The sequence below is a fragment of the Arachis ipaensis genome, chromosome B7 (assembly GCF_059453495.1).
Source record: "Arachis ipaensis isolate K30076 ecotype BB chromosome B7, ASM5945349v1, whole genome shotgun sequence".
Lineage (NCBI taxonomy): Eukaryota > Viridiplantae > Streptophyta > Magnoliopsida > Fabales > Fabaceae > Arachis > Arachis ipaensis.
In genome coordinates this window covers 25,586,910-25,602,633 of record NC_142442.1, presented here as the reverse complement: position 1 = coordinate 25,602,633, position 15,724 = coordinate 25,586,910, and the positions used below count along the sequence as shown (strand labels likewise).

Here is a 15,724-nt window from a genome sequence, read left to right as displayed (position 1 = left end):
ATTTAGTTTAATTAATTAAATAAAATAAAAATATCTTTAAGACAAAACTACATCTATCAATTTTTTAATTAGTTATAATTGATTTAGGGTTTAGTGTAATATATGCATTAATTAAATCAATTAGTTGTATAATTTATTTGTTATAATTAATTAATTAATTATAATAATTTGTGTAATACTTGAATATCTAATTAAATTAATTAATTAATATAATTAATAAATTAGATTTAATGAATTAAAATAAATAAATTAAAAAATATTTTTAAAAATATGCCAATTTAACTCTATTATTTAGTATAAAAATTTAATTTTTATATAATAAAATTAGTATATATTTTCATATACTGCACGAAATAATATATAAAAATATATAAAATTTTTTATTAAAAAAATTAAACAAAAAATATATAATAATTATCACTATAAATATTTTATAAATTATAATTAAAATAAAATAACGATTTTTAAGGAGGGGTTGATGCTGGTCCGCACCTTTGCTGCTGGGCGGCTGCTCCCCACATGATAAATAATGATTTCATAGTCCACAATCATCTGACCACTGCTGAACACACTATTTCTTGTTGAACCATTATTTGTTAATCATCTTTTGGTATGGAGGATAATAGCAAAGCGAGCATAGTGAAAAAGCTCCAAGCTGTGAAGCAGGAGAACGGCAAGTCGTACAGTGAGTTAGCGGAGGAAACCGGACTGACCAACGTGTATGTTGCCCAGCTCCTGAAAAGACAAGCTCAGCTCAAACCCCAAACTGCCCCTAAGCTCCGGGCAGCCCTCCCCGAGCTGACCGATGATCTTTTGGAAGAGATGATGAGGCATCCCTTGAGGTCTTATGACCCTCACCTCATCCAAGACCCCACTGTATACAGGTTCTTCTTCTTCCTCCTCACATTTCAGTGCTGTAAATTTGGTTTAAGTTCAAAAAAGGAATTAATTATGAAACATGGTGTAGAACTGAAACCAATCTATCACTGTCTGAGAATGGATAAAGATTAATGCTATTGTCTTCGTTCTCTTTTATTTGTCACAACGAAATTTGGTAAATTCTTGGACCAGTGTATCTGAATATAAATTTAGATAAATTAATTCAAGAATGTACGAGATTAGTGACTGATAAAAGGGGAATGGAGGCAGTGGCATTCAATTCTATATGAGCAAAATATAAGGTCAGTAAAGATATAATACCTGCTTCAGCTTTTGAAAATGCTTCTGTTCACTCAAGGAATATGTGACATACTTCATTCCAAGTGGTTTACAATTACATGTACTTTGTGGACCTGTGTTACTCTCTTTTTTGGTTTCTAATATTAGGAATGTATTACGCATGATGCATCATATTACTTGCAGTTTTTGGAAGCTTAGTTTCTCGGGTTTTATTGATATTCTCTTTCATAGGTTGAATGAAGCTGTTATGCATTTTGGGGAGAGCATTAAAGAAATAATCAATGAAGACTTTGGTGATGGGATGTAAGTTTCGAATTTTTTATTTATAAATTTCTCTTGCTTGATCAAATTATACTCTATTTGTGATGCTTTTTTATATTGATAATGCTATGCCGCAGGTCATATATGCTATGCCATTCAATTTTTACAGCTTATTGTTTAAAAAGAGGATATTAGATTAGGTCTAAGGAATTCTCTAAATTATTGTCAAGACTGGTCCTTATTGAAAAATTGAAACTAACTCTTGCCGCTGAAATCAATTTTGATTTTCTTATAACGCAGTAGGCTATGTATGTTATATATATATATATATATTCTTAAGTTACAAATATAAATGTACACTAAATATGTTGAGGCTTATTGAAACATGGTTTCCATGTTAGAGAGAATATTCAACTGATAATACATTATGTATTGATATTCATATGCTTGTGGTTATGCCATTTTCAATCAGTGTTGGGACATTTTTGAATCCTTGTTTTCAATATGAAGCGTACAAATTATTAAGCATTGTTAACTGATAATTTAAATTAATAATTCAAAGTGCTGATATAATATACTCTGAAATCAGGATTTTAGAATTTTAGGATTCTTTATGTAATATTGATGTAAGGTTTTATACTTTTGATTAAGATTATGAAAATTGAACCAATCATTGAACCGTTTTAATTATTGATTTACTATTTTATAAGTTCAACTAGTTCAACCGACACACTTAAATATAAATATATTCTAATATATATCCTAAAAATACATAAATCAAAAGTATAACTAAAGTCTCACAATCCTATATAAATAAGATTTTAAAAATTAATTCGTTAAACTACCAATTCAAAAGTTTAATTAAACTGTTCAATTTATTTAATTGGTAATCAAACAAATTATATTAAAATAAAATGAAAAATATATACAAAATTATTGTATTATATAATATATATTGTGAAATAAACATCGAACAATAAAAATATTTATCATTTAATAATAATAATAATGATAATAATAATAACAATAACTAATATTTTTTATTCTTTAAAGTTATTTGTCTCGACATTTAACATATAAAGGTTCCTTAATTTTGATGTTTAAATTAATATTTTTTATTTTGCCTTAAAAATATAAGTGACAAAATGGTTTTTTTTTTTTTTGTACAAGTGAGTGATAAAATTTTTAATGTAAAAAATGTAATCACAAGGAAAAAAAAGAATGTAACCATAAATTTGGACCTACCTCGATATCCAATGAATATAATAAAAAAAGTTTTCTAATACAATAATACGTTAAGGGAGTCACTCAGATAAAGACACATAAAATATCTTTTTTTTTAAATGTTTTTTAATAATTAAAATTTAACACATATAATCGATTAGATGGTGCTATTTTTGTTATAATTAGGTTAGACAAATTAATTTGACCAAAAAAATAATGAATTAAATCTTAAACTGGTCTAAATTAATATTATTTTTCATAAAAAATGAATACAATATCCTTATTATAAAAAATGACTAAAATACTCCTATTATATATATTAATTTTAATAATCATAAATTCTAGCCCTTTACTTCTCTATCGTCATAAGTTAGAATTTAGAGTTTTCGATATATATAATAGGAATATTTTAGTCATTTTTTATGATAAGGGTATTGTAGTCATCTTTTATAAAAAATAATATTAATTTAGACCGTTCAAAATTTGATTCACTATTTTTTCAGTAAAATTAATTTATCTGAACTAATTTTGACAAAAATAACACACGGTTTAATCGATTATATGTGTTAAATTTTAATTACTAAAAAACATCTTTAAAAAAAGACGTTTTAGACGTCTTTATATGAGTGGCACCCATACACTAATACCAATTCAGTAATCTCCTTCTCATTCTTGACATTGTGTCATCGTCCTCCCTAACTACTTCCTGCAACAAATTAAAGAAGGCAGAAGGTTAATAAATGACGGAAAATAACACGGGTACAATCCAACAAAGAAGAAGAAGAAAACGATAATGGAAGGAGTGGTGAAGATAATGACGGAAGGGGCTTCTCTGGTGAAGGGGAGGCGAGACGGTAGCAGAGGGATGTGCAGCGGTTGGGTGCGAGGAAGAAGATGCATGGAAATGGAACCACTAAACCTTGGGTTTTCTGGCCTTAGGGGATTAGGCCATTAAAGTTAAGGGTTACCGTTTTTTTCTCTAATTAATGAAGGAAACGACATTGTTCAAGCTTCAAATGTGAAAACCTATTGGGTTCCAGTTCGGATCGATTGGACGGTTTCCGGCCGGTTCAGCAATTTAAAAGCGGTTTCTAAAACAGGCAATTATACCTACTGACCAAATTGTTTTTCGTCGGTTCATAGTTTGACCGGTCTGACCGACCGATTCGAACCGATTTCAGAACCTTGCTTTTTATGATAGAACCAACACTAGTAGAACGGGTAAGTTTTACTGCTACACGGGAATCACCAATTAGCACTTCCTAGAAGATTCTATACACTTAGAACTACCAACTCAGGGAGAGGGATTCTCTCCAGTTTCTAACAGAATTCATAATAGAAAATGCATAGTAAACTAAACTAACTATAACCTAACTATTTAGTAATAGAGTCTAACAACATATCAGCCAGTTAGACTATGCTAAAACTTCTAAACTGCCACTTAATTGCTACTTACCTCTCCTTTGGTAACACAACTCAAACCTGATAGTAGTATGCGTCTCTCTATCAATACTTTCCCCTTGAACAATCACCTTGTCTTCAAGGTGAAACTCCAAAAAAATATCCCGCAATATTATCACTCGCTCCAGCTGTCCTCACAAGGAGAGAGGCCCTCCCAACACACCAAATACTCCAAAGTCCCATCTTTTGCGGTACGCGATGCCACGATCTAAGAAGGATTCATCACCAGCTCACCATCCTCAGCCAACCCAATGGAGGCGTCTGCACTTGCTGCTGTGGCGGGACAGCCTTTTTCAACTTGCTAACGTGGAAGACCATGTGAAGTCTTCACCCTAGAGGCATGGCTAACCTGTATGCCACCGTCTCTATCTTTTCAAATCACTTTAAATGGCCCATAATAATGCGGGCTCAGCTTTTCATTAATCCTTCGAGCTAGTGTCTGCATCCGATAAGGTTGCAAATTCTAATAAAACCACTCGCCAAGCTTGAACTCCATATCCCTTTGATGCCCATCCGCTGCTGTGCTTGCAACAAATGCATCTTTAGCTCTGCCAAAATAGCATCCCTGGCATCGATCAATGCTGTCACTTCCTCGACATGTGATGTAAAATGTCTCTCCATGGAAAAGAACTAGTGCTGGCACCCTATAAAGTGCTTAAAATGGTGTTGTTTGGGATGAGACATTATAGGAGGTATTAAACCAAAACTCCCATCCATTTCTTCGGGTAGCCACCCACAAAGCATCGCAAATAAGTTTCCAAACAGCGATTCACCACTTTGGTTTGGCCATTGATTTGTTGATGAAATGTCGTGCTATACTTGAATTTTTCCCATGTGGCTTGGAATAGTTTGGACTAAAACTTACTTATGAACACCCTATCCTTATCCGATATGACTGACTTGAAAAACCCGTGTAGTTTAACCACTTCCTTCTTAATAAAGGCTTTTGTCTTCTTTGGCACCACCAAAGGCACCTGTGTTTCCAGAGAAGAAATATCAGAGTGATAATCAATGTCATAAATCTCATTGAATGAATCATTTCCAAAATCTTTGGATGGTAAAACCAAAAGATTCAGAGATCTTATAGTAATAAAACTCTGACAGAATAAGAAAAACAAAGATAAAAAATATTCTGCTTTGTATTTCTTGATTGAAAAATCATAAAAGTAAAACTGAATATATATACAACATTGCCTATGAAAGATAAGAACCAATAAAGATAAGATAATAAATAAAGATAAGATAAGAATAAATAAAAATAAGGTAAGAATAAATAAAAATAATAAAAGCTAAAATTGTGGCGAAATTTATGTATTCTGTTAGACTGAATTTGTAGGTTGGTGTGTGAATTTTTTGTTGTTATCATGGGCTAATATGGAAGAGAGGTTTAATACGCTCCCGCGAGCTGGAGGATGAAAAATGTCAAGAACTCCAAGTTTATTTAGATTAAGATGGAATGGTTGAGGTGACAAAAGCTTAATGAAGATGTCAGTTAGCTGGCCAGAAGAAAAAATGGGGAAAAGTTTCATCATAACAACTTGAGCTTTCTGTCGAACCAAGTGAGAATCAACCTCCAAATGTTTAGTCTGTTCATGAAAAATTGGATTAGCAACAATATGAAGCACACTATAATTATCACAATATATAACTGGTGGTCAGATAGGAGAAATGCATAAAAATTATAACACATTAAGTATCCATTGAAGTTCACAAGTTGTATTGGCAAGTGCATGATATTCTACTTCAGTAGATGAGCAGACAATAGTGGTTTGTTTCTTGGTCTTCCAAGAGACTAAAGAGTTGCCCAAGAAGAAATAATAGCCTGTTAAAGATCATTGATTATCAGGACATTCGACCCAATCAGAGTCACTAAAATAAAAAATCTAAATTTCTGAACTTCTGGGAAAGAAAATTCCTTTTCCAGGGCTACTCTTTAAGTACCCCAACACTCGCTTTGTGGCTTAAAGATGAGACTGAGTAGGAGATGTCATAAATTGATTTAATTGTTGTGTTGCAAACATGATGTTTGGTCTCGTGGTGGTAAGATATATGAGGCAACCAACCAAACATCGATAAACAAAAGGATCCGAGAGAAGGTCATCCTGATGAAGTTTTATAGCACTATCCATGGGAATAGAAGCCGGTTTGGCACCTAACAAACCAGAGTCTTCTAAAATATCAAGACAATATTTTCTTTAAGAGAGAAAAATTTTCTTTCCTGATTGAACAACTTCAATACCCAAAAAATATTTCAAATGACCCAAACTTTAATTTTAAAATGATGGTTCAAAATTATTTTATCAGCAGTAAGTTCCAAAATAGAATTTCCAATTATAACAATATCATCAACGTAAACCAGAAGAATAGAGATTTTAACAAACAAATTATGATCAGAAATAGTTAGCTGGTATTCATGAGATAGTAAAAGATTGGAGAGTTTCTCATACCATATGTGACTAGATTGTCGTAAATCGTATAGAGATTTTAACAATTTGCAACATTGATTCGGATGAGTTGGCACAATTCCAGGAGGCAGAGGCGTATAAACATCTTTCGAGAGATCACCGTGCAATAAAGCATTATTGACATCTAGTTGGTGTATAGGCCAGTACTTCATGGATGCCAAAGACAAACTAATCTGATAATGACAGGCTTAACAACAGGAGAAAATATCTCCAAAAAATTAATAACCTTCAATCTGAGTGAATCTCTTAGCCACAAGACACACTTTATATCTATCAATAGAACTATCTGATTTACATTTGATTCGGTAAACTCATTTACAACTAATTAACTTAACACCTGCAGGACAATCAACAAGACACCAAATTTTGTTTAACTCAAGAGTATCCAATTCATCTTTCATGGCACACGCCAACTAGATGATTGTTGACATCCTTGAAAGACTTTGCCTCAATCTCAGATTATAGAGATAGAAGAGATGTTTTATAAGTAGGAAAAATAGAAGAAAAAGACATAATATAAGAGATTAGATAAAGGCACCTTGAGGAAGAGAAATTTGCGTAGGTGAAAGAGAAATTACAAACATAATAAAAAAGGTAGATTGGTGGTGGCGAGCTTGGTGGCTGTGACAGGAAAGAAGGGGCTCCTCTAGTGAAGGGGGTGGTGATGATGAGGCTAATGAAGAAAAGAATTTGGAGGAAGATGGTGTTATGTTGGATGTAGAGGATTGAGATGTGTTTTGGCTTGGTGCGGCTTCGATGGAGACTAAAGGAAGAATAAGAGATGTTGATGTTGTAGGTAAAGATGAAAGAATGGGTGGGTTAGTGGGTGGATTAATGAAAATGAGGTGTGAGTCAATAGAAATAGGTTCTGGTTCAATAAGAAAACTAACTGAATCTTGCTTTTGTGAAGATGTGTTTAGTAATGTTGAGTTGGGTGTATGGAATTAGACATTTTTTATGACTAAGGGCAAGATCATTTTATAAAAATCACGTTTTTAAACATTTTAATTCTTTTATCTTCTAAAACATAAATAATATATCCTTTAAAACCATGTTGAAAGCTAATAAACACAGTCTTTTTTAGCTCTTGGATCAAATTTTGATCTATTTGCCATTAGGGTAGAAATAAAATATAAGCATCCAAAAATTTTAAAGTCATGAGAATTTGATGGATAATTAAATAAAATCTCAAATGGTGTTTTAAAATTAATTGCAGATGATGAAACTCTGTTAAGCAAATAAACAACATGATTAACGGCATAAGACTAAAAAGATGATAGTTAGATTGAAAAATAAAAGCACGAGCTATATTCAAAATATGTTGATGCTTACGTTTTACCTTTCTATTTTGTTGAAGGGTTTCAATACAACTATATACGTTGATGAATAATGCCCTTTGAAGCACAAAAATCATGTAAAATAAATTCTGGTCCATTATCGGAACTGACAGTTTTGACTTTTGAGTTGAATTATATTTCAACTAAATTAATTAAATTTTTTATATGATTTTGTACTTTTTCTTTTGATTTTAATAAAATAATCTATGTAAAGCGACTAAAATCATCAATAATAATTAATAAATATTTATGATTTAGAATAGAAATGTAATAAATCAAAACTTACATTAGTTTTATTAAAGTTTTGAGAAAATGAGAGTTTTTTTTTCTTAGAAAGATGACAAATGTCACAAGCTTCATCATGATGCATAGAAATAAAAGAAAAATATTTATGTAAATGATTTAAGTCTTTGTCTAAAAAAATATTCTAAATGATTAATGGGTGAGAATTGGATGAAATTTATGGAATGTGTAGTGAATGAATTATTAGTGAAGTTGTGTTCAAGGACATATAATCTCTCTCTCATTCTACCTAAACCAATCGTCTTCAAAAAGAAAATGAAAAGGTGAGTGTATATTTGAATCCGGAAGTAATTTTTGAAATAGAGATAATATCAAAATTGAAATAGGGTAAATAAAGAACATTATAAAAAATTAAAGATGGTGAAAATTGAACAATGCATTTATAAAAAATAGTAATACTATTTGGTAAATAAACAATAATAAAAAAAATTTTGAGTGTAAAAGATGAACCAAAATAAATTTAATAAAATGTGATCTATAGCACCAAAATCAATGATTTAAGTGTTCAAAAATAAATTTCGATTTTAAAAAATTATTAACAATAAAAAAGTACTTAAGAACAAAAATAATGATTACTTGGACTTAACAAAAGTCCAAATTAATTGGAAGCACTGATTTTTTTTTTTTTTTTTTTTTTTTTTTTTTTTTTTTTTTACTAAAAGAATGGTTGTTTCTGTTTTTACAATCTAAATAATGAGTTTGAGTCTTCCTTAGAAGTGTCATGAGAGAAGAGTTTTATTCCGAAGCTAATGGGAATATTGTATTGTTAAAAGGTTTAATGTTAAATTGTGTTTATTAATAATGTCTTGTTAGGAGGATTTCAGACAAGACACCAAGAGACATTCTGGTTTTTCTGAAACTGAGTCCTGGTTAATGATCTCTAATAGTCTAATTGAAACCTTGGTCTTATGCTTGTTACAACCGGATGCTTATGAATGATTTTCGGATGAGGAATCTAAACCTCGCAAGGCTCAACCACATACAAACATGCTGTGATTTAATGATCGTATTCCTTATATGTTATTTCCTAGTTAGCCAGCATTATCTCTTTCTCCTAGAATATCAGGTTATTGTTTTGTCCTGGATGTCCATTCATATGTTCTTAAACGTATCTTCCTGCACCCTTCCTGTGACAAGAAAGGGTATCTTATCGTTATCAGAGTGCAAGTTAAAATTGAAGGAGCAAAGTCGGAAGTGAAGAAATTTGAAGTTCTTTCTTTGGAGATTGAAAGTTTACCACTCACAGTTTATGACATACATTATTATCACCTTTTATCCTTCTTTCGTCTTTACTATCTCCATTGTCCAATCTATAATGGAACATTTTCACTTAAACGTGCTTAAGATCTCAGCAAATAATAAAATTCTTGTGGAAAGCAAACTGAACATTTTATTTTTAGAAGATTTCCCTGCCTAACAAATAGTTTTTGTTAATTTTCATTTTCAGCACGTCAGCAATAGATTTCTACTGCTCAGTTGACAAAGTCAAGGGAGTAGATGGGAAAGATCGTGTGGTCCTGACATTTGATGGAAAATTTTTGCCATATTCGGAGCAGGTGAGTTGCATCTTATGTCTTTTTTCTCTTGCAAGATTTAGCTGCATGGAACAATGAGCCACACAACGGGAAAATATAAATAAAGATAAAATTAAAAAAAAAAGTCAGGAAAATAATGCTAATACCATGTAAAAGCGGGGATAACAGAAAATTTCTATAATTCTGCAGCCTCAAGAGTGTCTCACTTTGCTAACTTTACTGTCGAATTGACTTGGCTGTTATGAACATTCTTAGTAAGATTTTGAAGCCACAAAATAGCTGAACGTTGGTTTCTTTTATGGGTCAGCTACATTGTTCTGATCTGATCAAGTTGATTTCTTTGAACTACATAATCATGTTTATCCTATTAAAGTCTACTCTGGTTCCGGTTGTGTATATTCGTCATGAAGCTTTTCTTCTTTTGGACTATGAATATTGTTTTTCTTTGCTTCAGCTATACTTATGTCCAAACTTTCCCATTGTGAGCAGAAATCAGAGCACATGGTTTCAAGACAAAGGCCACACAGAAATTAATGAGTGCGGCGATGCGTCAACCGAAACCAAAATTGTACGTCTTTCCGCACAGACAGATTCCTCTCTGCCTGTGTTTCGTATTACTGCATGATGTTTTTGTTCGCTGTTGTCTTGTTTGTGCGGCTTATGTGTGTTAAAGCCAGAATAAAAGGTATGTCCTAAAAAATTTTTGGGTGTCTCTAGCTTGACCCAAAACAAAATAATGTACAAGTTTTTAGGCTAGCCAATCTTGGCCGTGTATGGCTTTTGGGATTCATGGCGTTTGCATCTTAATTCTTAAGTCTTTTAACAGTAAATAAGCTTTTATTGAAGTCAAGGAAACTTAAAAATGTTCATCGTTATTCCGTCCAACATTGTAAATTATCTGAAGTTTGGTGTTGAAAACCTAGGTATGTTTATCAGTAATTACATTTACGAATAGGTTTTCTCAAGTTCAAAATTTATGAAAAATAGTAGTTGGAGACATGTGAAACTGTGAAGTGTGAACTACATAATTTATGTAAAAACTAAAATATTAAAATCAAAATCTGTAAAAATTTATGAATAATAAAAATGTGGTTTGATGGATACAATGTCTAATCTGAAGTTATATTTGTTATAAATTATGTGTTTATATAAAAAATGAAAAAAATAACAGCTTGTAAATTTTACGGTTTTACCTCTCATTACTTAGGACTTGTTTGGATAAATTTAAAAAAAAAAAATTAGTTATTTAAAAAAAATTTAAAAAAATAAAAATAATTTTATATTTAACTATTTTATACAATTTTTTTTATTTATCAATTATATTTAAGTACAATAATATAAAAAATATATATTTTTTTATATTTTTTAATACTTTTACTTTTATTACAAAAAATTTATCACACTAAAAAATAAAAAAAATTATTAAAAAAAACTTTTTTAATCAACTTAATAACATCCAAATAAAAACTTATTAAAAGATATATTAATATATCCTATATTTATTAAAATTTATTAATATTTTTTTCTATAACAACTTTTAATTTTTATTTAATGAGATCCAATGATTTTAGGAAAAGTGACATTTTAATACGCACAAAATTACCTTTCTTATTTTAAACACACCCCAATAGTCCAATTAAAGACTCACTAATGGTTATAATGACTTGAAAATTCTCAAACATTAAAACTAATATAAAAAAGATAACAACAAATATTCTAAAATATCCACCAAATAATTTATACAAATTTAACTAAAATAATACAAAAAGTTATTCTTTAATTCTGCACTTGCAATACTCATATAAGTAATTGTGTTTTGAGAATGGCTTCATTGAGTTTGTCTCCTAACGGAAACATATGCCCTGCACCTGGCAATTCATGGTACTGAATCCATGGAATGTTTTGAGCAAGATAGCGTTGTAGCATAGCAGGAACAAGCTGATCATCTTCACCTTGCCATACATGAACCTGGCCTTCATTCTTTGGAAATGGGTTATCAATCTTGAGGGGATCGAAGTCCCAAGCTCCAAATCCAATGATCATGTCACGGCAAATGGATTCAGATTCACCTTGTTGCACCGCCTGTGACGACAACAAGAACGTACATCACATCTTGTTAACAAACAAATGCCTTTCTCTTAGATATATTCAAATTTATCTTTTAGGTTAACTTTTTAGAACATCTAATCTCCATAGATTTTTTTTTCTCTTTTAATCGGGGAGGGGATGAGAGTGAAACACATACTTTCAAACTGAAATAAAATGTAAAAGATTTAACCATTAAGATATGGATTCATTCTGTACCATATTAAACTTAATACTACCTTTTGAATAAATAATTTAAGAGTGGGTAGTCCCTCGAAGTTTATTTTACAAGATATTTTATTTTACTAATAACTTTTAAAACATCAATTTTATAAGATACTGGGGTCCCCCTCATTTGTAATTTTTAAGGTATATTTCGTTCAAATTACAAATAATTTCTTTAAGTATTTTTTAAGCTACTAAAAACTTGTTTGGGTAGACTTTTATAAAAAGATTTTTTTCTCCTAAATTATCCTTTTTGAAAGAATTTTTTAAACATATGTTTTTCTTTTTAAGACTTATGTTACGATATAATATTAATTTTCTTTTCTATAAACTGAAAATTGTAAGTTTTTTAAAATGATTTTTTATTGCCTTTTTCTAGGGATATAATAATAATAAATCTTCAAATTCTCTTTAACTAGTTAGAACATCGATCCCATTTAAAAGAATAAAAAATAATAGTAGGTAGCGTCGAAACCCAATAAACATGAAATATAATGTGTGATGAGATCTGGTGTGAAAGGTGTGGCATATCACTATACTTGGATATGGGAAAAAGATTGCAATATTATATTTATTTGCTAAACATGGAGAAATAGAGTTAAATAATTGAAATACTTACCTGATTTTCTCGACCTTTTGAAAAATTAGAAGAGCGAATTATGGATAAATCTTGTTGTGAGAAAATAGCAGGATTGTATTCCACAACACTTGATGTTGGAAACCACTTCTGAGTGATCCACCAATATGTTAGCGATGGTAAGTAATGAGCAATTCCAACAGCCCATTGGTCTTGTGCAGGTTGCTTGTAGTAAGTCTTTGTAAACAAGTTAGAAGGGAAAGCATTCCACCAGTAGTTGGTAACTGGGGTCAATAGTGTTGCTCCAGCAAGTCTGTGCAAGTGTGTACCATTTATATATTCTTGTCATAAAGGAGCAAACACTTATATTCAAATAAATTGTATTAAATGTTGTATATAATAATGTGTGCTACAATTGATATAAATATTAAGTATAAGTATATCTATGTTATTAGAATTTGATCTAGCTAGGTGTATCAAAAGTTAAGCTTACATTTATCTAATCGTTGTAGAAATATAAATTTTTAGACTGGCTTTCTAAAAGGTTAATGAGATAGTAAGTGACTTTTTCAAAATAATTAAAATTTTATAATAGAAATATCAAATATGTCATAGTCAAATAATCAAATAATTTTATAGCACTGTAATCAAAATTATATATTTATATGATTATTAATTATTGACTGATTTTTAATTCATATACAACATTGTTATTTTAATATAGCAAACTTATTTGATTATTTTAAAAAGGTTAAAGAAACAAATCAAACTAATTGGTGGACAAACATCCAATAGGCATTAACTGAGAAACGGGAGTAAGTTGCGACAAAATATTTTGTTTACCTGTGAGGGATGTACTTGAGGACACCCCAAACAGCCTGCCCTCCCATGGAGTATCCAAAAACATAAAACTTGGGTCCAAGTCCCAGCTTATCTGCAAGCTCTTCAACATCAAAAGCCAAACTTTTGGGTGTTCGGATGGGATCCGGATCACTCTCCCCATACCCTGGTCTATCAAAAGACACTATATATGCTCCCAGTTCCTCTAGAAGACCCTAGTGATCATTATCATCAATTATTGTTATTTAGCGAGGCTTTACAAAATCTAGAATCAATCCAAGTAAATTCAATTACTTGTCAAAATGGTCAAATCAAAAGCTTCTTAAGCCTTTGTTTGGGAACAAAACATTTTTATAAAATTTTGAGGATATTAAAATATGATTATTAAAAATAATACTAGTAATAAAAAAACTTAAGAATGTATTTTTAAACAAGAAATATATGTCTTTCTTAAAAATTAAAAGTTTAAGAATGCTTTATAAAATATTTACTAAATAAATATTTTTTTTTTAAAGTCTCGGGAGACGCCAATTCAAACACAAGTAAATTATCTCTGTATTGGGGCTGGTCTTGGTGGTTTGAATGGTTGTTGTTTGAAATGGGAGAACTTTACATGAAAAAACATAAGAAAAAGGGAAAAAAAATTAACTCCAACCCTTTCTACTACTGTATGAGAAAAAAAAAAGAAAAAAACAAGCATATGAATTAAAGGAGAATACCGAAGGAAGATTCACTGTAATCACAGTATCATGTCTGGTAGAAGCAAAGCCGTGTAAGAAGACGATCTTGTTCTTGGCTAATTCTCTAGGAACACCATGTTCCTTGTATGCCAAATGCCTCCCATCTCTAAGCCTTATTCTTGGTGCTGTGATGGGCGGACCACCCGGTGAACCGCATGTTCTTGGGGGAGGCGGCTGGATCGCCCTGTATGCCAACGCTATCAAGGCAACCAATAAGAAAATCAATGTTCTTTTTTGTTGCATTATTGTTTTGGGAACAAAAGGGATCACAAATGAGTGACTATGGTATGCTCTAGTCAATGATCTTAAATAATAAGATATTTTGTTTTTGGTGACTCAACGATCTTAAATATTAGTTATCGTAATGAAAAATTCACCTATGGAAATTAAAATAATATTTTCTTGTACCTTCTCTTCAAAAGTATACCAGTAGCGTCAGACACAATATACAAATCAATATTTTTTTATTATGGAGTTTCAACTTTCAACATTGGTAGGGCATATAGGGGAAGAAAAAAAATGGTTGTAAGAACCGAACCGACATCAACCGGTGAAATGACGGGTTCAATGATTTAATTGAGATCGAATCATAATTAAACTGATTTATTTAAATATACAATGAAATTATTAAAAAATTAATATATAATTTCAGAAATCCAAACCCAATAAGAACGGTAGAGATCCTCAAACTAAGAATCATACAATTCTAATACAAAACAAAATTCAATTCAGTTACAAATTTGTAAACCTGCTGAATATAAGAGAGCCAAAGCATATATAATTATATTTAGTTTTTGAAATTCTAATCAATTGATCAGGAACGTGATTCTGACTTCTGAATCCAAATTAAACCAAAAACACATTAGCAACAAAGACTAAATTGAATCCAATTCCAAACTAAGAATTCAAATTAAATTGATTCAGAATCACATCAGCATTCAACAAATCAAATAAATAATCCAATTCCAAAATCACAACACAAACTCAGCTCAGAATCTTAAAAATTAATTGGAAAAACAAAAGATGAACCCCCAAAATTAATTTAAGAGTAACTGAAAAACCCACGGTGTCCATATAGGGAGTCAGGGAAGAACGACAAGGTTAGAGGCGAGGAGCTTACCATGGACGACGTCGAAGAAGCAAGGAGCGGCATCACTCGCGGCGGAGAACGGAGAGGCGAGCAGAGAGGTGATTTGGGCGGCGAGCCGGCGACAGAGACGAAGCAAACAGAACCGTGAAGTAGCAGGGAGAGGGCCGCGGGTGAGATGACCGACGCTGGTTGCGTCAACGACGGCGACAACGATCACTGAAGCATTGAAGATTGAAGAATAACTCAATAAAATTTTTGAAAATAAAACTCCACGAAGCACTGAAGCAAGCAAGCAGCAAGGAGTGGCTAGTGAGGGAGGAGCCGAGGTGAGCAACAGCGAGGTGAGCAGAGGCCGGAGACCGCAGAGGCGAGCTGACAAGATGATCGATGTGCGACAGTGAG

General features: G+C 31.3%; 2 protein-coding genes across 3 annotated transcripts; one reads left to right on the top strand and one right to left on the bottom strand.

Annotated features, from left to right (window-relative positions):
- The first annotated feature begins 456 nt into the window (after positions 1-456).
- On the top strand, positions 457-10,714 carry LOC107609873 (cyanate hydratase-like). 2 transcript variants are annotated; one of them, XM_016311924.3, is made up of 4 exons: positions 457-884; positions 1,411-1,482; positions 9,678-9,786; positions 10,255-10,714. In XM_016311924.3, the coding sequence occupies exons 1-4, from the start codon at positions 613-615 to the stop codon at positions 10,297-10,299; spliced, it is 498 nt and encodes a 165-aa protein (XP_016167410.1). In that variant the 5' UTR covers positions 457-612; the 3' UTR covers positions 10,300-10,714. The 2 variants fall into 2 exon arrangements, with proteins under 2 accessions (XP_016167410.1, XP_088348814.1); XM_088492688.1 differs by having other exon boundaries at positions 491-884; positions 10,220-10,714.
- A 702-nt stretch (positions 10,715-11,416) lies between these two features.
- LOC107609402 (uncharacterized) lies at positions 11,417-14,620 on the bottom strand. Its single transcript, XM_016311360.3, has 4 exons — positions 14,212-14,620; positions 13,496-13,707; positions 12,695-12,965; positions 11,417-11,847 (listed from the first exon to the last, which is right to left on the bottom strand). Exons 1-4 carry the CDS (start codon positions 14,473-14,475, stop codon positions 11,563-11,565), a joined length of 1,032 nt encoding a protein of 343 aa, XP_016166846.1. The 5' UTR covers positions 14,476-14,620; the 3' UTR covers positions 11,417-11,562.
- Positions 14,621-15,724: the final 1,104 nt, after the last annotated feature.

Coding starts and splice junctions, on each gene's coding strand:
- LOC107609402 (XM_016311360.3), bottom strand. CDS start 14,475: ATGCAACAAAAAAGAACATTGATTTTCTTATTGGTTGCCTTGATAGCG. Junction 12,966..13,495: donor CTCAAGTACATCCCTCACAG/GTAAACAAAATA, acceptor ACACTTGCACAG/ACTTGCTGGAGCAACACTAT. Junction 11,848..12,694: donor CAAAAGGTCGAGAAAATCAG/GTAAGTATTTCA, acceptor TTGTCGTCACAG/GCGGTGCAACAAGGTGAATC.
- LOC107609873 (XM_088492688.1), top strand. CDS start 613: ATGGAGGATAATAGCAAAGCGAGCATAGTGAAAAAGCTCCAAGCTGTG. Junction 1,483..9,677: donor GAAGACTTTGGTGATGGGAT/GTAAGTTTCGAA, acceptor TTTCATTTTCAG/CACGTCAGCAATAGATTTCT. Junction 9,787..10,219: donor TTTTGCCATATTCGGAGCAG/GTGAGTTGCATC, acceptor TCTTTGCTTCAG/CTATACTTATGTCCAAACTT.